At 35.3% G+C, this 23,819-nt stretch overlaps 4 protein-coding genes across 9 annotated transcripts; all 4 read right to left on the bottom strand.

The window, feature by feature from the left end:
* Positions 1-237: 237 nt before the first annotated feature.
* On the bottom strand, positions 238-3,982 carry LOC145631528 (short-chain dehydrogenase TIC 32, chloroplastic-like). Of its 2 annotated transcripts, XM_081683631.1 has the most exons (8): positions 3,840-3,982; positions 2,838-3,069; positions 2,150-2,229; positions 1,694-1,847; positions 1,362-1,440; positions 969-1,053; positions 638-684; positions 238-529 (listed from the first exon to the last, which is right to left on the bottom strand). In XM_081683631.1, the coding sequence occupies exons 1-8, from the start codon at positions 3,943-3,945 to the stop codon at positions 371-373; spliced, it is 942 nt and encodes a 313-aa protein (XP_081539757.1). In that variant the 5' UTR covers positions 3,946-3,982; the 3' UTR covers positions 238-370. The 2 variants fall into 2 exon arrangements, with proteins under 2 accessions (XP_081539757.1, XP_081539758.1); XM_081683632.1 differs by lacking the exon at positions 638-684 and having other exon boundaries at positions 388-603.
* Positions 3,983-8,460: 4,478 nt separating this feature from the next.
* Positions 8,461-12,336, bottom strand: LOC145631525 (short-chain dehydrogenase TIC 32, chloroplastic-like). 2 transcript variants are annotated; one of them, XM_081683629.1, is made up of 8 exons: positions 12,077-12,336; positions 10,640-10,871; positions 10,322-10,401; positions 9,889-10,042; positions 9,519-9,597; positions 9,167-9,251; positions 8,998-9,044; positions 8,461-8,835 (listed from the first exon to the last, which is right to left on the bottom strand). In XM_081683629.1, exons 1-8 carry the CDS (start codon positions 12,180-12,182, stop codon positions 8,674-8,676), a joined length of 945 nt encoding a protein of 314 aa, XP_081539755.1. In that variant the 5' UTR covers positions 12,183-12,336; the 3' UTR covers positions 8,461-8,673. The 2 variants fall into 2 exon arrangements, with proteins under 2 accessions (XP_081539755.1, XP_081539754.1); XM_081683628.1 differs by having other exon boundaries at positions 9,152-9,251; positions 12,077-12,334.
* Positions 12,337-13,805: 1,469 nt separating this feature from the next.
* Positions 13,806-16,851, bottom strand: LOC145631524 (short-chain dehydrogenase TIC 32, chloroplastic-like). 3 transcript variants are annotated; one of them, XM_081683625.1, is made up of 8 exons: positions 16,678-16,851; positions 15,759-15,990; positions 15,575-15,654; positions 14,767-14,920; positions 14,595-14,673; positions 14,390-14,471; positions 14,194-14,252; positions 13,806-14,107 (listed from the first exon to the last, which is right to left on the bottom strand). In XM_081683625.1, exons 1-8 carry the CDS (start codon positions 16,781-16,783, stop codon positions 13,949-13,951), a joined length of 951 nt encoding a protein of 316 aa, XP_081539751.1. In that variant the 5' UTR covers positions 16,784-16,851; the 3' UTR covers positions 13,806-13,948. The 3 variants fall into 3 exon arrangements, with proteins under 3 accessions (XP_081539751.1, XP_081539752.1, XP_081539753.1); XM_081683626.1 differs by having other exon boundaries at positions 16,705-16,851; XM_081683627.1 differs by lacking the exon at positions 15,575-15,654 and having other exon boundaries at positions 14,767-14,862.
* A 3,051-nt stretch (positions 16,852-19,902) lies between these two features.
* On the bottom strand, positions 19,903-23,675 carry LOC145630072 (short-chain dehydrogenase TIC 32, chloroplastic-like). Of its 2 annotated transcripts, XM_081682314.1 has the most exons (9): positions 23,408-23,675; positions 21,895-21,960; positions 21,562-21,793; positions 21,393-21,472; positions 21,151-21,304; positions 20,895-20,973; positions 20,699-20,783; positions 20,563-20,609; positions 19,905-20,430 (listed from the first exon to the last, which is right to left on the bottom strand). In XM_081682314.1, exons 3-9 carry the CDS (start codon positions 21,726-21,728, stop codon positions 20,272-20,274), a joined length of 771 nt encoding a protein of 256 aa, XP_081538440.1. In that variant the 5' UTR covers positions 21,729-21,793; positions 21,895-21,960; positions 23,408-23,675; the 3' UTR covers positions 19,905-20,271. The 2 variants fall into 2 exon arrangements, with proteins under 2 accessions (XP_081538439.1, XP_081538440.1); XM_081682313.1 differs by lacking the exon at positions 23,408-23,675 and having other exon boundaries at positions 19,903-20,430; positions 21,895-22,542.
* Positions 23,676-23,819: the final 144 nt, after the last annotated feature.

The following is a 23,819-nucleotide window of genomic DNA, read 5'->3' as shown; positions in this document are numbered from 1 at the left end:
TATTTTTTTTTTAATATATACAAGTATAATTTTGAAACTAACTAATGTTTCTAAAAAACAACCATTTTTTTATCTTATTATTATTATATACTTGTGACCCGACAATTTCCACCACACCAGGTATTAGTGTAAACAAAGTTGATTTGGTTGCAAAGACTACTGTTGATTACTTTTGATATTGAACTTGTAAAATGTCTAACCCAAACTACCTGCTTAAGTATATAAGAGTATGATGTATTGTATACTACCCTTGCAAGCTATGACAAAATCTATTAAAGGTACACAAGAAAAAAAAAGTCATTATGAGATACACCTCTCCTTTAAAACACCTAGTTACCACTTTCAATTAGTACTTTCTATACAAGGTAATTCAATTGACAAGATCTGTGCTGAAATCCCACAATTTCCTTGCTAGATCAGCATCGTTACTCTGTGAACTTGCTTTGGATATATCACAATCACCAAAATATTTTCCACAAACCCCTTTCACGTTGGGGTGTAATGCTACATAGCATGTTGTTGCTGCACCCTGCGAAATGAATCCAACTGATACATGTGTATGCTTCCTTGCCAACTACAAAACAATTTGCTAACTAGCTGTTCCTGTACAGAAGGAATGTGAAAATTCAGCATTTACCTGTTGTACACTTTTGACAATTAATTGGCCAACGAGATTAACTAGACCTGCACAGATAGAGAAGGAAAAAGGTATAAATACATCAAATGATGATCTTGCACTGTAGGATTCAAGAATTCAAAAGAGTTTGGATCATACCACAAGAATAACAGAATTTGGGGAAAACACAGAAGGGATAAAAAGGCAATAGGAGTATGACCCCTAACACCATATTCACGGAGATACGATTTCTCTAATATGGCCTCGATGAATATTGAATACTAAGAAAATTTTGAGCTAGTGAATTACCAAGTTTCAATCAACAGATCACCAATGGAGCAAAATCTGTTACCTCTAAAAAGGCTGTGATGGCGAAAAATATCAGTGTCAACAACTCCTGGGTGAACTGAATTGGCTGTTATCTCCACCCCATCTTCCTGCACAACAAAGTAGTGTCACATGAAAGACTTCAAATGACATTATTACAATCATCTCACTCTGACAATTCCTTTTATTATAGTATTGGAGAGCTCACATCTTGACAACATTGTATCAATATAGCTCAAAGGTGTAAAAAAATTACCCAAGACATGCTATGTCAAGGGGAACCAAAAACCCCTAAGAAATGGCTAGATTATAATAGATAAATGACCATATTTGATAATGTATTCAAGAGGCTGTAATTATAAGATCTCTTTTTGTGATAGTATATCTTACGTGTTTATCTGCAGCTACAAGTACGCACCTTTAAACGCCTAGCAAGTTCATTAGCATGCAAAACATTTGCAAGCTTTGACTGACCATAGGCAGGTAAGCTGTGATACCTGTGAATGACCACAGAGAAATTTCACAATGAGAAATGGGGCATAATGATATTTTAGGTTACTACGGAGTAGTTAGTTTTCGGTAAATCTAATATGCTAGTATAGACGTATTACAAATACAATTGAATCATATTCTGACAAAATGTGTGTTTGAATGAATCGTAAAAATGTGCACCAAGCCTTCATCAAATCAGATCTAAAAAAAAAAACCCCTATTACAAATACAATTGAATCATATTCTGACAAAATGTACCCTGTGGGGTCATTTATTTTGCCAAAACGAATTCCTTCAGGATATAATAGCTGGTGGCGTCGTGATGACACATTTATAATCCTTCCTTCTCTATTGCTATCTAGTGCAGTCCTTTTCATTCTCTCAAGCAATAAATTTGTCAAAAGAAAGTGTCCTGCAAGATGGATTTATTACAGATTACACCTATTGAAGATATTACCAGGACTGAAAGTAAGCTTATTGAATGACAGGCCAAGAGAAGAAGATCAATAATATTCAAGAGTCAAATGTGCTAAGATAGTAATATACATGTATGTTCAATAGAAAAAATTATTTAAAAACCAGAAAGATAGTGATAATTTTCCAATCTGTGATTGACATTTCAAGAATCTATAGTTATAAGCAGTCTGTCAAGATCAAAATAATCAAAATTTACCCAATCCAAGCCAACTATCATTAATGGATATGTTGCCTTACCTAAATGGTTGGTGGCAAATTGTAACTCAATCCCGTCCTTGGAAAGCATGAAAGGGGTAGCCATTATGCCTGCATTGTTACTTGAAGACAGGAAAAGGAAAGATTAAAAATAAAAAAGTAAAGGAAGACTGATTATCTGTGAGTGTTAGTCCAAATAGAAAACAAGAACCAATATATAAGGGAAACATTAAACATATCTATTCTGCATTGTGAAAACTCTTATTCATGATGGAAAGTGCAATGAGGCCAAGACAAATTCATGATGCACCAGTAAGATGGTTGTGGATCCTTGTGCCTTATCTATTTGCATGCAGATAAGGTAGATCCTACACTGTTGTCAGTTCTGTATCTGTATTATATTTGCATTTAAACAGACTCCAAAATTCAACTGACCCACCTAGAAGGATATCTCTGATATGAAAGCATCATTTCATCTAAGGGTTTCTATTATTTTTGGCAATGAACACATCTAGATTATTTCTTCTAGCTATACACTGGTATACAAGTAGGTTAGGCTGAATCAATGCCGAATAAACAAGGGTAAGGTAGAGGAATAAATAAGTCAAGCATGCTTTAAAGCCTACTCCTAGTCAGTGTCTCAATTTCAAAGTTTTAATGGTAATCTAAAAGGAGAAAAAGGCCCGACTTATCACACTATCCTTTCAGCCATATCATCAGTTGGACTTACATAAGCAGATTAAGTGGAAGACCTGAAGAGTTAAACTCTGAAGCAAATTTTCTAACAGAAGCCATAGAGCTGAGGTCCAGTTCCATAGCATCAATTTTCGCAGATGGGATATCTCTTTCCATTACTTCTTTCACGTCCCTAGCCGCAGCCATATTCCTTACTGCCATTATAACATGAACACCACGCAATGCAAGCACACGGGCAGTTTCAGCTCCAATACCACTTGTTGCTCCTGGAAAACAAAATTTTGAAAAGGGATACTATAAACATAACAAAAATTTAAGACCACCTGCTCATAAACATTACAAAATTTTAAAACAAATTCACCATAGCAAAAGCAAATCAGCAATTGATGTTTTACATATGACATCATTTGAGAACGAGGGGCTATAAATTCCAAATTCTACAGACTAACAAGATTCCTGTCCTGTATCCACTACGAAGGACAGACAGCCTATACAGCAAGCGATTAGAGGCTTATGGGCATATGGTACCGCGAATAACAAACTGACATACCCTGATGTTTGTTGATTTGACTCTTAATGATGAGAGTTTCCTCCATAATCCACATACATCAGAAATTGACAAAGGAAATACAAAAGACTCTAATTTCAAGCTAAATTATATAACTTCGTTCATAATTGCCTTACATATGCTTCTTTTTGCCATACAAATTCATCACATTGTTGCATATTATGAATTCCTTGGAAATTTCTAACAAATTGGTTTATGTAAAACACTATTTGCACCAAAATAAATAAATTGGTTTAGTTCAACCAGTTCATAATACCAAAACAAACAATGCGATTAAATAAAAAGAGGAGCAAGTAATATTCATCAACAATTGAATAAACCCATAAAAAATCCAGTATTATAAAATTGAAGATGAAGCTCAAAATACTCTGAAATCTTTCTATATTTCAGAAAATCCAATTAAATAACTGGGGTTTTGCTTGAACTTTATAATCAAGAACAGAATTGAAGAAGGGGAAAATGATGAACCTGTGACAATGGCGGTAAGACCGTTGCCAATGATTTCCTGAGTAACTTCCTCAGCTGTCGAATATCCTGAGAATCCAGACGACCCTTTTCGGCTAAACAACCACATTCTTCTCTTCTTTCTCTCTCCGTTGATCTTTGAGCATTGACCGATAGAGTTTAGATGGAGTCGTGGAGAATATGGATTAAAGATGTTGCGGGAACCAGAGATGAATGAAAAGTACGGAGTAAATTTTTTTTTTTCCCTATATTTTAATCTAATTTTTTTTTTTTTTTTTGAGGCATTTTAATCTAATTATTTCAAGAGCTATCAATTCGGATAAACGGGTCGGGTTTGGGTTGGGTAAGAGTGGGTTGGGTCAACTCGGATCGGGTCAATTCAAATTAATTTGATAACCTATACGGGTCGGGTTTGGGTTAGGTCATGCTTGAGTCGGGTCACGTCGGGTCATACTCCTTATCGGGTTTGGATCGGGTTTAGGTAAGGTTAATAACAGGTCGAGTTACATTCGGATCAGGTGAACAACAGGTCGGGTTTAATTCGAATTCTCACGGGTTAAAACGGGCTAGGATAATTCTCGGGTTCGATTCAAGTCAATAATTTGCGGGTTAGAATCAGGTCAGGTCATTCTCGGGTTTGAGTCGGGTTCGGTTCAAGTCAATAATTTGTGGGTTATAATCAGGTTGGGTCATTTCCAAGTCGGTCATTCTCAGATTCAAGTCGGGTTATGTTCAAGTCAATAATTTGCAAGGTACAATTAGGTCGGGTCATTTCCATGTCAGGTCATATTCGGGTTCAACTAACTATAAATAGATAATTATCATTTTGATCAAGCTAATTATTTCCTTTGACTATAATATACAAGTATATGGCAATATACTAGGGATAGTCTATAATTTAGGAAGATAATTATCTCCTTTGACCACACAACAAATATATACTATATTTAACTCTTAAATTTGAGGATCATGCTCCTTTCTTTTGCTTGCATGGACCGACTTGGTCTCCCAAGACAAAATGCATGCTTTGATCAACAATAATAAGGTGGTCTAAATTGCATTTAAGGTGATTTAAAATCAGGCCAGGAACAATTTGGGTCGAATTTAGGTCGTGTTAATTTCGAGTCGGATTAGTAACCAATCGGGTTGAATTTTTGGGTTAGGTAAGTAATAGGTATGGTAAAATTCGGGTCAGGTCAATAACAAGTCGGTTTTAATTTGGGTCAGGTCAATAACAAGTCGGGTTGATTTCGGGTTGGGTTTGTAACATGTTGGGTTAAATTGGGTCGGGTTAGGAACTGGTCGGGTTGAATTTAGGTCAGGTTAACAGCAAGTCGGTTTAAATTTGGTTTTTGACGGGTTAAAATGGGTTTAGGTCAATTTCGGTTCAAGTCAGGTCGATGCAAGTTAATTAAATTGCCGTTGTAAACCGGTAAATCGGTGCAAGTTGTAAACTAGTAAATTGGCCGTTTAAAAGCAAATTGAATGGTTCCACACACACAATTGGACTCCCGGAGGGTATTAGGGACCATGGTAAACATTTCGGCAACTTCTATTTCCGGGCAAAAAAAGTCAAAAAAATCCAAAACTGAAGGCATTCCACGCTTTTTGAGAAATTTTGGAGGTTTCGGGGCCCGGTATAGAAAAGTATTAATATTTTATGGGATACATCTCGGGGTCATAATTTCGTTTGGAACCATATATGATCATTATATGTTGTCATAAATGTTCGTAGTAGGCCTGATTAAAATTAATGAAATCTGTGCAAGTTGTAAATCGGTAATTAAATTGGTTGTTTAAATGCAAATTGGATGGTTCCACCAACCCAATTGTACTCCCGGAGGATATTAGGGACCATGGTAAACATTTTGGCAATTATTATTTCCGGGCAAAAAAAGGTCAAAAAGATTCCAAAATTGAAGGCTATCCACACTTTTTGAGAAATTTTGGAAGTTTCAGGGCTCGGTGTCGAAAAGTCTTAAAATTCTAAGGGATACATCTCGGGGTCATATAATGCCGTTTGGAACCATATATGATCATTATTTGTTGATATAAATGTTCGTGGTAGGCTTGAGTTAATGAAATTGGTGCAAGTTGTAAACCGGTAATTTGGTCGTTTAAAGGCAAATTGGATGGTTCCGCCCACCCAACTGAACTCGCGGCGGGTATTAGGGACCATGGTAAACATTTTGGCAATTTTAATTTTCGGGCGAAAAAAGTAAAAAAATTCCAAAATTGAAAGCTTTTTGAGAAATTTGGGATGTTTCGAGGCCTGGTGTCGAAATTTTTTGAGATTTTAAGGGATACATCTCGGGGTCATATAATACCGTTTGGAACCATATATATATGATCATTATATGTTGTCATAAATGTTCGTAGTAGGCTTGAGTTAATTAAATTGGTGCAAGTTGTAAATAGGTAAATTGGTCGTTTAAAGGCAAATAGGATGGTTCCACCCACCCAATTGGTCTCCCACATAGTATTAAGGATCATGGTAAACATTTCGGCAATTTTTATTTGTGGGCGAAAAAAAAGTAAAAAATTCCAAAATTGAAGGCTATATCCATGCATTTTGAGAAATTTCGAGGGTTCCGGGGCAGGTGTCGAAAAGAAATGAGATTTTAGGGGATACATCTCGGGGTCATATAATGCCATTTGGAACCATGAATGATCATTATATGTTGTCATAAATGTTTGTGGTAGGCTTGAGTTAATGAAACCGGTGCAAGTTGAAAATCAGTAAATTGGCCATTTAAAGGCAAATTGGTTGGTTCCACCCATCCAATTGGACCCCCGGTGGGTATAAGGGACCTTGGTAAACATTTCGGCTATTTTTATTTTCGGGCGAAAAAAGGTAAAAAAATTCCAAAATTGAAGGCTAATATCCACGTTTTTTGAGAAATTTGGGATGTTTCGAGGCCCGGTGTCGAAAAGTTTTGAGATTTAAGGGGATACATCTCGGGGTCATATAATGTCGTTTGGAACCATATATAATCATTATATGTTGTCATAAATGTTCGTAGTGGGCTTGAGTTAATTTAATCGGTGCAAGTTGTAAACCGGTAAATTGGTCATTTAAAGGCAAATTGGATGGTTCCACCCACCCAATTAGACTCTCGGAGGGTATTTGAGACCATGGTAAACATTTCGGCAATTTTTTATTTTCGGGTGAAAAAAAGTCAAAAAAATTCCAAAATTGAAGGCTAATTCACGCTTTTTGAGAAATTTTGGAGGTTTCAAGTAAAGCTGTCAATTCGGGTAAACGGGTCGGGTTTGGGTCGATAAGAGTGGGTTGGGTCAACTCAGGTCGGGTCGGTTTAATTCCATAACCTATGCAGGTCGAGTTTGGGTTGGGTCATGCTTGAGTCGGGTCACGTCGTGTCCTATTTCTTACCGGGTTTAGGTCAGGTTAATAACATGTCGGGTTACATTCGAGTCGGGTGAACAATAGGTCATTTTAATTCGGGTTTTCACGGGTTAAAACGGGTTAGGGTAATTCTCGGTTTTGAGTCGGGTTCGGTTCAAGTCAATAATTTGCGGTTAGAATCAGGTCGGTTCATTCTCGGGTTTGAGTCGGGTTCGGTTCAAGTCAATAATTTGCGGTTAGAATCAGGTCGGTTCATTCTCGGGTTTGAGTCGGGTTCGGTTCAAGTCAATAATTTGCGGGTTATAATCAGGTTGGGTCATTTCCAAGTCGGGTCATTCTCGAGTCAAGTCGGGTTATGTTCAAGTCAATAATTTGCAGGGTATAATCAAGTCGAGTCATTTTCAAGTCAGATCATATTCGGATTCAACCTAGTATAAATAGATAATTATCATTTTTATCAAGCTAATTATTTTCTTTGACTATAATATTAAAATAGATAACAAAAAATAAACTTGAACTTAGGAGCGTCTTGGGCTCCCCATAATTTCTCTTTTGATAGCTTATCAGTATATTGACTATAATAAGTAACCCATATTTATTTGACATTTTTAAGTTACATAAATTCATATATTATCTCCGTTTCTTTTTAGTGGACACTTATTCCTTTTTAGGAAGTTTTTTTTAGTTAATACGTTTCCTTTTAGGGTAAAATTTTTACCTTGCATTTACAAGCTACCCCAATTGTCTTTTCATATTCTCCCCCTCTCTCTCCTCTCCTTAATATACGTGATTAAAATCAAACGCGTCAACTAAATAGAAACGAAGGAAGTATGTGGCTAACAAAATAACAACATAAGGGTTACTTCGTTAGTGTTATAGTTTTATAGGGATTACTCGGCCAATATTCATCATTTTATTGACAATTATGATGTAAATTGGTCAATTTTTTCAAATTTTATATTTTAATGAGAATTGGTCAGTATGATCACTACCATAAAATATAAATAGACTTTTGCTAGGCTAGAAATAATAGTTTGAAAAATATTAAAATAATCATTAAAAAACGAACAAATGACCTATGGTAAACTTTTAGTTTACGAGTAAAATGATGAACACCATAGGATTGAAAAGGTCGAATATGGGTAACCTTATAAGGGGTTCTGGGTTCAACTCTTCAAGTTAAGCTTATAATTTTTCAGTAAAATTAAGTATGTAGCCAACATCAGTATCTCATGTTTTATCTTTTCAGTAACTATCTTCAAACAAGAAATCACACCATATATTTGAATATTTCTGTTTATAAATCTCATTGCAGGTACAATCTTTAATCAGCATCAAAGGATTCAAAGCACTGCAAACTGTACATTACAAATCAACCAGTTCTTTAAGCTCCAAGAATGAGCCTACACTTTTCTTTCTTTTCTGTTCGTTATAATTGAATCATACATTGAGTGTACTTCAGAAATATCATTAAACATTGATCAATTTCATGCTAAAGTCCCAAAGTTTTTGGGCCAAGGTAGCATCTTTAGCTTGTGAAGTAGTCTTGGCTATGTTGCAGTCACTGAAATATTCACCACTTACGCCCTTGACCTGTGGATGCATAGCAACATAACAAGTTGTAGCAGCTCCCTGAAATTATAAGCTCTAGATTAGAAAAACATTTTCAGAATAACTGTTTAATCGACAGGAACATGATGTTTCTAATTACAATCAGACTATATATCCTCTAGTTTCAGATAAAACAAGTAGAGGCTACAATTCTACAGAGCATTTGGTCATCCTGAAACCTACCTGTGGAACATTTTTCAAGACATACTTGCCAACCGTACTAGTAATACCTGCCACATTGAATCACCATAAAATCAGATCAACTTTAAAAAAGAACGATGAATCCTCTTTATATGACATAGATTTGAGTAACACGTGTAAAATCAGCAAGAACTACCCCTAAGCAGAGTACCGTTCATCCAGCTGTTATGGCGGAAAAGATTTGTAGAAATTGCCCCGGGATGAAGAGAGTTTGCAGTTATATTGGCCCCTTCATCCTGATCAACAAATGCATTATCACCTTAGATAACTTCATAACAACAAATTAATAGCAAATCTATTTAACTTACATCCGGAACATCTCTAAGGCAACCAAAACTTAGTTCTAACTTAAAATAGTTTGACAAGATCAATACATCAAAAAATCCATAGCCCCTCTCTCCTCCACTCTCAATTAAGAAGAATAAGATGAGATAGTGACTGAAAGAAGGAAGATATTAACTATTGAACAACTGTATTCTGAGGTAGAGGTCAAAGAAGAGTACCTTTAAACGTTTTGCAAGCTCATTAGCATGCAGAATGTTAGCAAGCTTTGATTGACCATAAGCACGCCAACTGCCGTACCTGTACAGTTCATGAAAATACTATGGAGTGTCATGAAGAATCAACTATGTAACATATTAGTATATCACCACGGAATTAGGGGGGGGGGGGGGGGGGGGGGGTGGTGAACTTTACATATAATTATCTGAGCAACACAAATTTCCTGGTATCAAGGATAAGACAACAGAAGGGTTGGATGAGAAGCGTAAGGCTCCATACATTTGGACCGCCCAGGCTTCCAGAATCCAGACCCTATGTCGACAAAATATACCCAGAGGGTTGACAAACAATAGTCAGGAATTAACATATTACCCTGATGGATCATTAAGTTTGTCAAAACGAATTCCTTCGGAATATGGAAAACGGTGAGCCTCTGATGAGACATTAACGATCCTTCCTTCCTTACCACTATCCTGAGCTGCTTTCTTCATGGTGTCCAACAGAAGATGTGTCAGAAGAAAATGACCTGTAAAAAGAGGTAAGAAAATGTTCAGTGGATGATTTTTAAGGTCAGAAAAATGAATCCAAAAATTCATGCTATTATATAATCTCTCATCAAAATCTGATTGACATCAGTAACAGCAAATTTTGAAGATTAAACTTAATCAGGAAGGCATAGATGATACTCTGCCCACATAAGATAACAGCAACAGGAAAGATAAATTCTGGATACTTTGAACAAGATAAACCCATTGATGTATACCAATGACAAAATACTACCGTCACACTTATTACACCAACTTACCTAAGTGGTTTGTTGCAAACTGAAGCTCTATGTTGTCTTTAGAGAGCATGAAAGGGGTGGCCATTATTCCTGCATTGTTACTTAAAATGATGAAGGCAGGTTAAGAGTATACTCAAAAAAAGGTTGAAACACAGCGCATATGTATGAACCAAGTAATTAATAAATGGCACGCCACTACCAAGTCTACCAGGCACTCAGGCAGTGCCAGCATGCTCATATAGGGGGAGAGGAATACAAGGATGATAGCTAAAAATTAAAGAAATGTGAAAGTTGAAAGCTCAGAAACAAAAAAACCACAATTATAAAGGAGTTTCTTACATTAAAAGGTTAAGTGGCCGCTTTGAGGATTTATAATCTGATGCAAATTTCCTTACAGATGCCATTGAGCTCAAATCCAACTCCATAGTATCAACTTTAGCATTGGGGATTTCCTGAACTATTCTATCCTTGACCTCTTTGCCTGCATCCATATTCCTAACACCCATGATAACATGTACACCGCGTAAAGCAAGTACACGTGAGGTTTCGGCACCAATCCCACTTGACGCTCCTATTCAATAGTTGAGCCAAGTAAATATTTGTACAGGAGACATGAATTTGCTTTAGCTACATAAATTTGCATCCAGAAAAAAAAAACACTGTTCACCATAAAATATTGAGTAAAAAGAAAAAGAAATGTCTCTGGAATGGACCTTAATTCTAGTTTTCATTTAAACATCTGGCACCATAATCCATAAACCAATCTCCAGCAAATAAGGGTTTAGTCATAGTTAAAAGTTTCACAGTTCCAAGGTGCCACTGTACCAGTAGCATCCGCTTTATTCTAAGCAGCAGCAAGACAATGGAAAGTTAAAAGTTTTCTTAGAACCATCTGAACCCATATCACTTAGCGAACCAAATATTACCTTGGTGGATCCAACATTGGTCATGAATTAACCTTTTACTCAAATTTATCAGCTGAAAGTAGAGAAGCTAAAAAAATCTAAGTGCAAAGCCAACATACACCGGCAAGACAATGTGAGATGAACCATTCTGCTGTGACTCACTTCCATTTGATTAACCATGAGAATCTAACTTTCTTCATAAAAACAAGCAGCCAGACTTCCAGTAAACTGTAGGCTAGCTTTGATAGACATACATCATCAACAACAACTTCCACATCACTCCCTGGTTTCCCTCTATCCCTGAAACAAGTTAACACTCATGATCTCCATGACACACCTTTTACCCTTAAAATATCAACAAATGTAAAGTTGATATTTTGCATCGAAACAAATCCAACAACATTCCACACGACGGTTCCAAAACCGGACAATCACAACCTCTAAAAATTGTACCAACACACTTCTAGCTTCTTCATACTACCCATTCTCAAACTTTCCACATCCACTTGAATTTCACACTAAAGCAAACTGGGGTTTTTTATTTTGCTTCTTTTTTTTTTTTTTTTTTTTTTTTTTGGCAACATATACATATTGATCACAAAAGAACATATGCACAATTGCAGTATTGCACAAACATCACAAAAACAACCTGAATCAAATCAAGGAACCCAACTATAACAAACACATGAATATTGCACTAATGAACTATACAACTTAGGGTTTGTAGCTAAATTTGGCATCAAATTGAACCCATCAAACAATCAACTACAATTAACAAAATCATAACAAAAATCATACACCCATTTACCAAAAAATTGAAAATTGGCCAAAATAAAAGCTTGAAAATGCATATAAAATAAAGAAAACAAACCTGTAACAATGGCAGTGAGATCGGTACCATCAATTCCATTGGTAACTTGTTCAGCAGTTGATGAACTAGAAAACCCAGATGCCCCTTTTCCCCCAAAGAACCACATTTTCTCTCTTCAATCAATGAGCCAATCAATTTACGAACAGCTCAATAATCGGCTAATCTTACCTAAAAGATCGATTTTTTTTTTGTTTGTTTGTTTGTTTCTTTTCCCAGTTAATTTATTTTAGGATTACCAAAAAGGGTAAATCATTGATTCATTGATACCAAACATACTAGGCTGAATTTGTTTTATCCAGTAATATCATGTGATGTCAATTATTCAATAAAGTATTCATGTTTTTGTTACGTCGACTATGGTTTATGGCGTGTGTATCGTGCTCGTGTCGTTTTATGCTTTACTAGTTTTTTTTTTGGGTGGTTATAGTCATATTACCATATTGTAGGAAAATTAGTGGTTTATGTTAGGTTCTATACAATTAATTTGATTTAAATTTTCTGTCAATAAAAAAAAAAAAAAATGATTTAAATTCGATTTGAGTCTCATCTGATCTTTTGATTTACTAAATTGAAAGATTAAGTGAGCAAAAATTTACCCGCACCATGCACCAAAGTGTATATAATTATATACATGCAAGTCGTCGCTTGGGAGTAGAGGCCTAGAGAGGGAGAGGGGAGGTAAGGGAATCCCCTACTCCCAAGCATTTCTGTAGTTGATGGGCTCAAACTTGGGACAAGGTGAGTTCCCCACCAACTCCATCAAGCATGTTTGGTTAAAATTTCTCTCTTTACACGGTCTCCACTTATATTTGATTTTTTTTCCCCTCACATACCTTACTTTATTATTCCACTATCTCTTTTCTACAAGGGTTTTTTTTTTTTTTTTTTTTTTTTTTTTTTTTTTTTTTTTTTTTTTTGTGGAGAATATATTTTGATTCTCATAACCCACTTATACAATATTTTACTACATCTAATACATTATCTTAAAACTATGTGCCGATCAAACTGATTACTCCATCTAACCATCATAACATTATTACTTTAAAAATTTTAAGGTGCAGGCAGCTATACCTTGCTTGGTACATGTACAGCCAAAAAACGCAAAAATAACATGTAACTATTTTGTAAAGAGCATACAATTATTTTGTAAAGAACATATAGTTATTTTGTAACGAACATCTAATTTTATATATTTTTTTCATATCTAAAGAACATCTGCAATAGTAATAAAGAACATGATAATATTATGTAATAAACTTTATCTATATATAACCACCCTAATTTGAAGACAAAATTTAATAAACATTTCACATTAAGCAATGATCATTATGTTGCAAATAAAGTACATTACACCGACTGATCAATGAACATAAACATGTGTTCTTTTTATTTATTTTTTTGGTGCAAATATGTTCTTTTCACTCTAGGTGTATGTTCATTACATTTTAATAGTATGTTATTTTTACTTTAGGTATATGTTCATTACATTTAATAGTTTGTTCTTTTCACTATAACTATATGTTCATTACTTTTATATATCATGTTCTTTTCTACAAAACGACTGTACGTTACACCGTACAGGCGCCTGTAGGAACCAGCTATTGTTATTACTTCCTATAATTGTAAATAAATTTGAAGATTACTTCAAATTATAAAGATTATAAACAAGAATAATAATAACACGGAGTTAAAAGGGGGGGGGGGGGGGGGGGAGGGGTGCCATATTACAAAACAGGACATTAACTTGGATTATTTTGTACTGCCAAATACACGAAAAGAACTATAATATTTATGATTGAGTTTCAATGTTATATTACATTACACTAAATTTTAACATCAAAAACCAACAAATTAACAGTTATATTCACCACATTATTTGACCAATTCCATGCTGAACTCCCACAACTTCCTAGCCAAGGTGATATCCTGAGCTTGCTTAGAAGGCTTGGCTAAATCACAATTATTGAAATATTCACCACTTATGCCTTTTACTTGTGGATGCAAGGCCACATAGCATGTCGTCGCTGCCCCCTGCAACGAACGAGTTTATCACCAGAAGAGACGAAGGATGAAACATTGCAAAGTTTGATCATGTATGTATGTTTCAAGACACTTACTTGTGGAATATCTTTCATGAATAAACTATTAATAATAGGTCCCCAAAGCGTGTTAATAACTGCCGCATCCAAGCAATGCATAATTAAACCACAACTCCGTCCCAAAAAAAATGTCACACACATATATAAGAGTAGGCTAAGGCAAGATATTAGATATACAACAATTTGCAAAAAAAAAAAGAAAAGTGAAGTATACCATCTAATAATCTGCTTTTTGATATATTTGTATAAACATATCCAGGATGAACTGCATTAACTGTTATATCAACCCCATCATCCTGATCAACAAAGGGATTTTCATCAGAATAATCAAAGTTGTATTCTGAGAGCTGCAGAGCAGTACAGGATCAGAGGGGCTAATGTCATTTTCTTACGAAATTAATCGACTTCGTATGTGTTACCTTAAGTTGTTTTGCTAGCTCTCTGGTATGCAAGATAATAGCAAGTTTTGATTGACAATATGCAGCAAATCTGGAGTACCTGCATAAGTGGATGAGTGCAATCAATTTAAAGTTACAACTCTTAATTATGCACATGTGTATGTCTTGAAGAATGTACTAATGTTAAATTTACCTTAATGGATTGTTGAGTTCATCAAAAAGGATTCCTTCACGATATGTGAATCGATGGCCTTCTGATGCAATATTAACAATCCTCCCCTCTTTACCACTTTCAAGTACAGTGTTTTTCATTGTGTCCAACAGCAGATGTGTCAGCAGAAAATGACCTACAGATAATAATTAAAAACTTTTGTATACACCCGGTTTACACTAATATTAGTGTAAATCGAGCGGTATAAGGGTAACTTTTAGCTAATTTTAGGATAACTTTTTGCCTTTTTTTCTGGGGTAACTTTAAACATAATACAATTTTTATATAAATAGACAACAAGAAAAATTTTACAAAGGTAATTTAATTACATTCAATCACTAATAATTATTTTTTTTCATTTCAGAGGCAACTTTTATTCACTTTAAGCTATCTTTATTATGAATGTATTGTACACCTGATTTTTTTTTTTAAAAAAGTTTGTGGATAATAATAAGGCAATGCAAGAAACAATGTTAACCATAAATAAAATCATGGAAGCTGAGGTGTACGTAATTAGCCTATAGATCACAATTTCTTTGATTCTTTTATGTAAATAGACTTTATCTTGTGAATATTCTTTTGTATATGGTATTAAGATTCATATATTTTCCGATATCTTATATATCTAACGGGAAAACGATGGATGCACCTGCACCGAACATCCCTATATATATGTTTTAAACTTTTAAATCTCCATTAGAATCAAAATGGCAAAAACCAAAAACAAAAAATCCCATACTTAATGTCTTAATTAATCTCTACCTCCTTTCTATTTAGCTAGATTGCTCACCCAAGTAGTTTACCGCGAATTGCAGTTCTATGTTGTCTTGGGAGAGAGTAAAAGGGCAGCCTAACACTCCTGCATTGTTTCTAAGTAACAAAAGGGGAAAATTTATTGTTACTATGTAATTAAGAATTTATAGTAAGACTCAAGAAAAATTAAAGATGGATGATTAATTAGATGGTTTTCTTACATGAGAATGTTCAAGGGTTGATTAAGAGACTTAAATTCTGATGCAAATTTTCTAATAGATGCCATTGAGCTCAAATCCAACTCCACAATATCAACCTTAGCACTCGGAGTTTCTTCGAGTATTTTAGTCCTAACCTTTGTTCCAGTAGCCAGGTTCTTATCTAACATGATAACATGAACACCGCGTAAAGCAAGAACTCGTGATGTTTCAGCACCAATGCCACTCGATGCTCCTGCAGATCGTGGATCAATCGATAAATGTGAAACATCCTTTGTTTAACAAATCAATACTACAAAGTTATTATTGCACATTATTTTACCATCTTAATTATTTCGCACAATTAAAAGCTATTTAAAAACAACATGAAAGCATCATTTCCATAATCAAGCACCTTATGTTAGGCCGTTAGGGTAATATTAGCCAAATAGCAAAGAAAGCAAAAGAAATATCATAAGTCTGATCCATTATCTTTATTACGAGCTATGTTACATGGACTTGAATACCCGTGTCTGACACAGTTATATGTCCAAGCGTCCGACTTAGCTATTTTGTGAAAAAAAAATTCCTTGATTTTGAATTAAAAGTTAAGTGTCCAGGGACGGATCTTGGTTAGGGCGGGTAAGGGATCGCCCCCCCTTAAGTATATTTGACTTATTGATTATAAGTAATATGATGTCTAATAATTACAAATAAAATGTTGTGGTATAATGGTTAAATATTGTTATTTTTATGCAAAAGGTTGAAGGATCTCCCACTAACTTTTTGGCCCAAGATCCGCCACTGGAAATGTCTAAGTATCATACTCATGTCTGAGTGTCGAGGGTCCAACATAGATAGGAAAAAACACAAAGGAACAAAAATGGTAAATTAAATAACTACAGAGTACAATTCAAGTAGTATTAATAGTATTAACAAGGACCTGTGACAATGGCAGTGAGGCCGGTACCATGAATTCCATGAGTAACATCTTCTGCTGTAGACCACCCAGAAAATCCAGACGAATTTTTTCTTCCAAAAAACCACATTTTGATTATTGATTGTATATTTTAAATGTTAGCAAGTAGAAATACTCTTGAAAAGAAGAATAGATCAATATTTGTGATAACCAATAAAGATTGAGCCTCGTTTATATAGAGCCATCAACAGAAATGTCAACCAAGTGGTGTTTTTGAAAATAAAGAGAGCAGTAACTTTTGCCAGCTCACCAAATTGCTCTGTCATTCAAATGACTTAAAACACAATGTCAAATCATAATGAAGTTAGTGGTTATTTTTTAACGTCTTCTTCGACTTCGACATCATCAAATTTATTAGGAGGTGGTTAGTGGTTATTTTTATCTCATACTACGTAATACTCATATTACCCCATTTGCCCACTATTAGATCTTGATCAACAGGCAAAACCTTACCCCTACGACGTCGTAGCAGTATAGAGAAGTGGTAGCGGAGAGTGGTGGTGGTGGTGGTGGAAGTTATGGCGGTGGAGGAGAAGAGAGAGTCGGGACTCGGGAGGCATACTTGTCTGGGGACGTCAACTCGTGAAGCGACTGCGCGGGAGGCGGGGTGGGTGTGAGTTGGGAATTAATGTTTATTTATTACTCCCTCCGTCCCTAAATTAAAGTATCTTTCTCTTTATTACGTGAGCAATAAATGTTAGAAAGAGCCTTTGTATTAAGAGTCTGAGAGTTATTTGCATTTTTTTTTTGTTTTATAAGCTAAATTGAATATTCATAGATCTATTAATTTTTGGGTAATGGTATATGTAGCCCTAAGGGCTATATGTAAGCATTAAACACATTTTTGGAATTGTATAAAATTAGGAATTCATAACAAAACACACGCGTAAATCAGTGTAATTAGTGTTTATATATTTATGATTACTCAATTTTTATTATTTTCAAATGTGAATTTAATGCTTATATGTACCTACGTACAACATTTTCCTTAACTTTTTTGCCGATTTGATCGATCCAAACTTAACCCATTTTGTGGGTTTAGAACAAAAAAATTTTGACCCAAAATCCAATTTAACCCGTAAATTTGCAGGTCAAACCCGACTCGATCCCCATCCTACATTCTTTTCTCTCTCTCACTACGGAGTATCTGATCTATCTCATATAACTCTCTCTTAGATCCACATACACCAACCACATCTTACATAAACCATCAACTTACAACTAGAGGTGGGCAGCATGCTACCGCAGGCCATGGCCATGCTTGGTGGTGGCTCGTGTCGTGCCGTGTCAGGCCGCCGCGGGCCATGCCTGGTGGTGGCTCGCGCCGGGGCACCATTTGGCACACCCCAGCCCACGACACGACCCACGTGCATGGCGTGTCGTGTTGTGCCGGGCACTGGTTCGCCCATAATATTTTTAATTTTTTTTTAAAAAAATCAATATATATTTTTTAACAACTTTTAAAATGGATATCTATTTAATTTTTTTTATTAATTTATATTTATGTTTTATTATTATTATTGTTCTTTTTATTACTACTTATTATAGTACTTTATTATTATTTATGTTATTTTTATGGTCGTGTTGGGTCGTGTCTAGCGAGCCTGCTGGCGGGCCAAACTACCGTGCTGCCAGCCGGTTTGTGCCGTGCTCGTGCCAAAATTTTGAAATCGTGTTCACGACACGTCCCATGGCCCCATTGTTCGGTCACCGTGCCGCTAGCGGACTCGTGCCGTGCCGGGCCAATCTCGTGTCCGGCCCGTGCTAGGCCGTGCCTAGCGTGTTGTGCTCGCGGGCCAAACTACTGTGCCGCAAGCCGGTTCGTACTGTGCTCGTGCTGAATTTTCAAAATTGTGTTCACAGCACGGCCCATGCCCCATTGCTCGGTCACCGTGCCGCTGGCGGGCTCGTGCCGTGCCGGGCCAATCTCGTGTCGGGCCGTGCCTAATAACATGTCGTGCTGGCGGGCCAAACTACCGTGCCACCCGCCGGTTCGTGTCGTGCTGGTGCCGATTTTTCAAAATCATGTCCACGGCATGATCCATGGCCCACTGCTCAGTCAACGTGCCGATGGTGGACTCGTGCCGTGCTGGGCCAATCTCGTGTCGGGCTCGTGCCGCCCGCGGGCCGGCACGGCCTAGCTCTACCTACAACAATTGCATTTATATGGCCCACATTACCATTATGCCACCATAACCGCCACACATCGCTATTAAATGGTTTATAGTTTAAATTTTGTATAGCCAACGTTTTTTACATTATATTTTTATTTTCGTAAGAAAAATTTAAAGGGAACACTGACGTTATCAGTCCCAACTCCCAACTATGAACATTCTTCATCAAGCGGTCTAAAGTCTAAACTATTGATTAACTGATGGCTGTCCCAACTTTACAAATTGTGAATTTTTGAACATTCTCCTTTTGTTACTAATTTTTATGAATTGTGAATTTTTGAAGGCCTCTTCTAACTATCAATTTGTCTAGTAATCTTTTCATGCCCTTATTTTTTCAGTCTCTATCTATTTTACCTTACTTATATTTGAGGTTTTTTTTAGTTAGTCTCTACCTACTTGCTCCCTCTCTCAGTGTACCACTATCCTTTCCTCCCCCTACACTAAAACTCACTGCTATCTACCAGATATCTCTTTTAAGTTCTTTACAATCCATGTGTCTTAAAAAATATTATGTTTTTTTTTTTTTTTTTTTTTTTTTTTTTTTTTTTTTTTCTTTTTTTTTTCACAAGTTTTATGTCTTATTAAGGGTATGTTTCAACAAAGAAAATCATCCACAAAGTTCTCATTTGACTTTTATGATTTTGCAAATTTTACTACTCCTCCCATTCCCCCCTTCTCATATCTTTTACGATCTTGCAAGTTTTACAAATTATTGTATTACTTGCTATACCCCCTCTTCTCCTCCTCCCTTCTCATTTTCTTTTCCTCTAAAGACTCTATCTCCTAGTGTTCCTCTTTTTTTATGGATAGTGAATTTTAGAAGGCCTCTTACTCTTTGATATACATTAATATATTAATTTTTCTTAACAGACCCTTGTTTTCTCACTTCTTTTCTCTCTCCCCACTCAAATTTAGGGTTGATTAAGGGACTTGAATTCTGATGCAAATGTTCTAATAGATGCCATTGAGCTCAAATCCAACTCCACAATATCAACCTTAGCACTCGGAGTTTCTTCGAGTATTTTAGTCCTAACCTTTGTTCCGGCTGCCATATTCTTATCCACCATGATAACATTAATGAGGGCAAATAAGTAAAAAAAAAAAAAAATGTACTCCACAATTATATATTTATATAAATACAAGTCCAAATGTTTTCATTAAAAATGTACTCACAATTATTGATTTTTCTACCAAATTAGGACTAATTGACTATTATGTAATTTTTCAGATTGGTTTACAATTTTGCCACTTAATTAATTAATTTGCATATTTTATAAATCAAAAGTGCTAGATCGGCTTAGCCTCTAATTAAAATAAAAACCTTATACTTTGAGGCTTGAACCACAATTCAACTGTTTAATTAAGTTGGGTGTTCCATAACACATTATTTGATCACATCCATGGTAAAATCCCACAACTTCCGCGCCAAAGTGATATCTTGAGATAACTTTGAAGGCTTGGCTATTTTACAGTCGCTGAAATATTCACCACTTATGCCTTCCACTTCTGGATTCAAAGCCACATAACATGTTGTTGCAGCTCCCTATAATAATTTTAGATCATCGTTAATTAGACGATCGATATGAGCTAAATCAATCGCGCTTATATTTGTAAGCTAAGTGTGGTGATCATGATCTGATCTTGGTCTGTGGTTTAAGCTAATAAGGTAACTTACTTGATGTACATCTTTGAAAATAAACACGCCAAGCATACGAAAAATGCCTGTTCAATCAAGCAATGTATTTTAAAAACCATTATAAGTAGAATGTACAAGATCGAGTTAAGCGCTACTAAAGGAAAGAAAAACTTACTGTCTAAAAAGCTTGTATAGCGGAAAATATTTGTATAGATTCCTCCAGGATGAAGAGAATTAGCAGTTATCTGAACCCTGTCATTCTGTTTATCAAATTACAAAATACAGTTAAAATAACAACGAATACATTAGAAAATTGCCTATAAGGGGCCAATGTATGAATAATGTATGGTTTTTGTCAAGGAAAAGACTACCTTGAAACGTCTTGCTAGCTCATTAGCATGCAAATTGTTGGCAAGTTTTGATTGGCAATATGCTAAAAGGCTGAAATACCTGTGCATACTAACAACCATTAGGCTTATACAAATGAGCGGTCAATGAAGGTTAAATTCCATCAGTGTGAGATGTTGCAACTAGACATCCGAATTGATAATAATGTCCAATAACGCGAAAACAAATACTTTTAGCAAGTGAAAGAGTATGTAATAAGAAACTACTGTATTTCTATACCCTGATGAATTGTTTAGCCTATCAAAAGAAATTCCTCCACGAATTGTGTATCGATGAGCTTCAGATGAAACATTAACAATCCTCCCCTCTTTACCACTTTCAAGTGCAGTATTTTTCATAGTGTCCAACAAAAGATGTGTTAGAAGGAAATGACCTGCAGAATGGAAGGTTATTATAATATAAGAACCTGTTATAAACTAAACGACTGATAGCTCAAAGATTAACACTACTTACCCACTTACCCAAGTAATTTGTCGCGAATTGCAGCTCTATGTTGTCTTCAGAGAGAGTAAAAGGGGGAGCACACACTCCTGCATTGTTTCTAAGAAATAACCAAAAAATCAATACTGCAGTAGTTTCTTTTAACAAACCATAGGTGTATGTTTAATCACAGCAAATCAAAGTTCTTACATTAGAAGGTTCAGGGGAAGAGTAGTAGACTTGTAATCTGATGCGAATGTTCTAACAGATGCCATTGAGCTCAAATCTAACTCCATTATATCAATTTTAGCACTCGGAACTTCATTAAGTATTTTTGCCCTGATTTCTCTTCCATTAGCAATATTCCTAATCGCCATAATAACATGAACACCACGTAAAGCAAGAACTCGCGTTGTTTCAGCACCAAGGCCACTTGATGCTCCTTCATACGTACAACGATACAAGTCATAGTTATATCATATTGATTAGTTTGTATCAAATGCGGGCAAATTAATCTGTCAAAGCATGAATTAAAAAATGGACCTGTAACAATGGCAGTAAGGCCGGTACCATCAATTCCATGTGTAACTTCTTCTGCTGTTGAAGACCCTGAAAATCCAGATGAATTATTTGTTCCAAAAAACCACATTTTGATTTTTGATTATATCTTTTGAGTGTTAGCAAGTAGAAATGCTGAGGATGCTCATCAAAATAAGAGTACATCAATATTTGTAATGCTCCATTGCTCCCATCTTTTAAATTATTTTTTACCAATAAAAATTAAGTTTATATATACATTAATGTTTTGGTAGTTTCTTACGAAATATTGAAGTTATAACCACTATTTTGGGAGGGATATCTCACATTAAAATCTTTGACAACTAAAATGGGACAGCAAGAATAATAAATAGACCACCCTCCTATCCTCCATGATCTAGTTGTTTGTACTACTGACTTTAATGTATACATACCTCCTCCGTATTTTATTAATTGCACCATTTGTAAATTTACATTATTCACACAACCTCTTTTGTTACATTGGCAAGCATGAAATGGCAAATGGTGCAATTATAAAAACAGAGGAAGTATTTATTCAACGATAAGTTAGCCTAATTAGACGACCACCATGCATAATATATCCAGTTTCCTATGTGCCAACTTCCAATTTTTAATTCTTTTCTAAGGGAAAGATAGAGTGGACTTGACTTATCATTAGATTAATTCAATCTCAGCTCCGCTAAAATTGTTAAACTTTGCAGAAAGCAAAGGTACCTATACAAACTCTTTCAAGATCAATATTGATATCCCACCTAGCAATAGACTATATGAAATGCTTTTCTAAAATGTGACAAATTAACGAAATCGAAAGAAGTACTATCTAGCTTGCTTGATATCTTCATAGATTAGATGGATAGGAGAAACACCATGACTCACATGACCCCTTCAAAGCATGATAGTACCAGCATCATTTTCAAGATCAATATCGATATCCCATCTCTATTGTTATCTTCATTTTTTTTATTTCATTTTTTGTTCTTATATATACAGAAAAGAATTGCTCCATTAATTGATTTTATATTAATTGCTAGACTGTATAGTTTATAATCCATTCCTTTTCCGCTATCATTATCTTCATTTATCCTATACCAAAATCGGACGATCACAGCCTCTAAAAATCGTAACAACACACTTCTAGTCTCTTCAATTCTTCATACTACCCATTCTCAAACTTTCCCCACCATTTGAATTTCACTCTAAAAGCAAATTAGGGTTTTGATTTTGCTTTCTTGGCAACATCATATATATTCATCACAAATCACAAATGAACATATGCGAAATTGCACAAACATCACAAAAATAACCTGAACAAAATCAAGGTACCCAACTACAACAACACTATTGAACTTTTAGGGTTTATAGCTAAATTGGCATCAAATTCAACTCATCAAGCAATTAATTATACAATTAACAATATTTAAACGTAAATCAAATACCCAATTACCTAAAAAATGGAAATTTGGCATAAATTAATGCATATAAAATGAAGAAATCAAACCTGTTACATGGCAGTGAGATCGCCACCAAACAACACAAATGGCCCTTTTCCCCCTAAACAACTACATATTCTGTCTTCAATCTGATTCACCGAGCCAATTAATTTACGAAGAATTCAATAATCGGATAATAATAATACTAAAAACAATCGCCTGTATTTTTTTTTTTTTATTTCAGTGAATTATACCAGTATATCTGACGTCCTATGTAACGTACTAAACGTAGTAACGTAAGTACGTAACTAGGCTGAATTTGTTTTATGACTTTATCAGCTATATTTGAGTTTCTTGTCAATAAATGATGGGACTCATGGGAGTATGTTGTGTGCCTTGCCGTAAGCCCATGCATTAAAAAAAAAAAAAAAAAAAAACCGGCCTGTGGTGTAGCTAGGGTCGTTTGCTTAGATAAGTTGA

This window comes from Chenopodium album, chromosome 5, assembly GCF_948465745.1.
Source record: "Chenopodium album chromosome 5, dcCheAlbu1.1, whole genome shotgun sequence".
Lineage (NCBI taxonomy): Eukaryota > Viridiplantae > Streptophyta > Magnoliopsida > Caryophyllales > Amaranthaceae > Chenopodium > Chenopodium album.
Note: the sequence above shows the minus strand (reverse complement) of the source record. Positions and strands in the feature narration are given on the sequence as shown.

Bases quoted from the DNA above. Each gene is read 5' to 3' on its own strand.
- LOC145631525 (XM_081683628.1), bottom strand. From the start codon at position 12,182: ATGTGGTTCTTTGGGGGAAAAGGGGCATCTGGGTTTTCTAGTTCATCA. The intron at 10,872-12,076 runs GTTTGTTTTCTT...ACTATTGAATAG, and splicing joins TCTCACTGCCATTGTTACAG to GAGCGTCAAGTGGGATTGGT. The intron at 10,402-10,639 runs GTAAGAAACTCC...CATCATTTTAAG, and splicing joins CGGCCACTTAACCTTTTAAT to TAACAATGCAGGAATAATGG.
- LOC145631528 (XM_081683631.1), bottom strand. From the start codon at position 3,945: ATGTGGTTGTTTAGCCGAAAAGGGTCGTCTGGATTCTCAGGATATTCG. The intron at 1,054-1,361 runs GTGCGTACTTGT...TTTGTTGTGCAG, and splicing joins AACTTGCTAGGCGTTTAAAG to GAAGATGGGGTGGAGATAAC. The intron at 685-968 runs GTAACAGATTTT...CTATCTGTGCAG, and splicing joins CCATCACAGCCTTTTTAGAG to GTCTAGTTAATCTCGTTGGC.
- LOC145631524 (XM_081683625.1), bottom strand. From the start codon at position 16,783: ATGTGGTTTTTTGGAAGAAAAAATTCGTCTGGATTTTCTGGGTGGTCT. The intron at 14,921-15,574 runs GTGAGCAATCTA...TATTATCTGTAG, and splicing joins ATTCGCGGTAAACTACTTGG to GTCATTTTCTGCTGACACAT. The intron at 14,674-14,766 runs GTAAATTTAACA...CCACTTATGCAG, and splicing joins GAACTCAACAATCCATTAAG to GTACTCCAGATTTGCTGCAT.
- LOC145630072 (XM_081682313.1), bottom strand. From the start codon at position 22,000: ATGTGGTTTTTTGGAACAAATAATTCATCTGGATTTTCAGGGTCTTCA. The intron at 21,305-21,392 runs GTAAGTGGGTAA...TCCATTCTGCAG, and splicing joins ATTCGCGACAAATTACTTGG to GTCATTTCCTTCTAACACAT. The intron at 20,610-20,698 runs GTAAGTTTTTCT...TTGATTGAACAG, and splicing joins CTATACAAGCTTTTTAGACA to GCATTTTTCGTATGCTTGGC.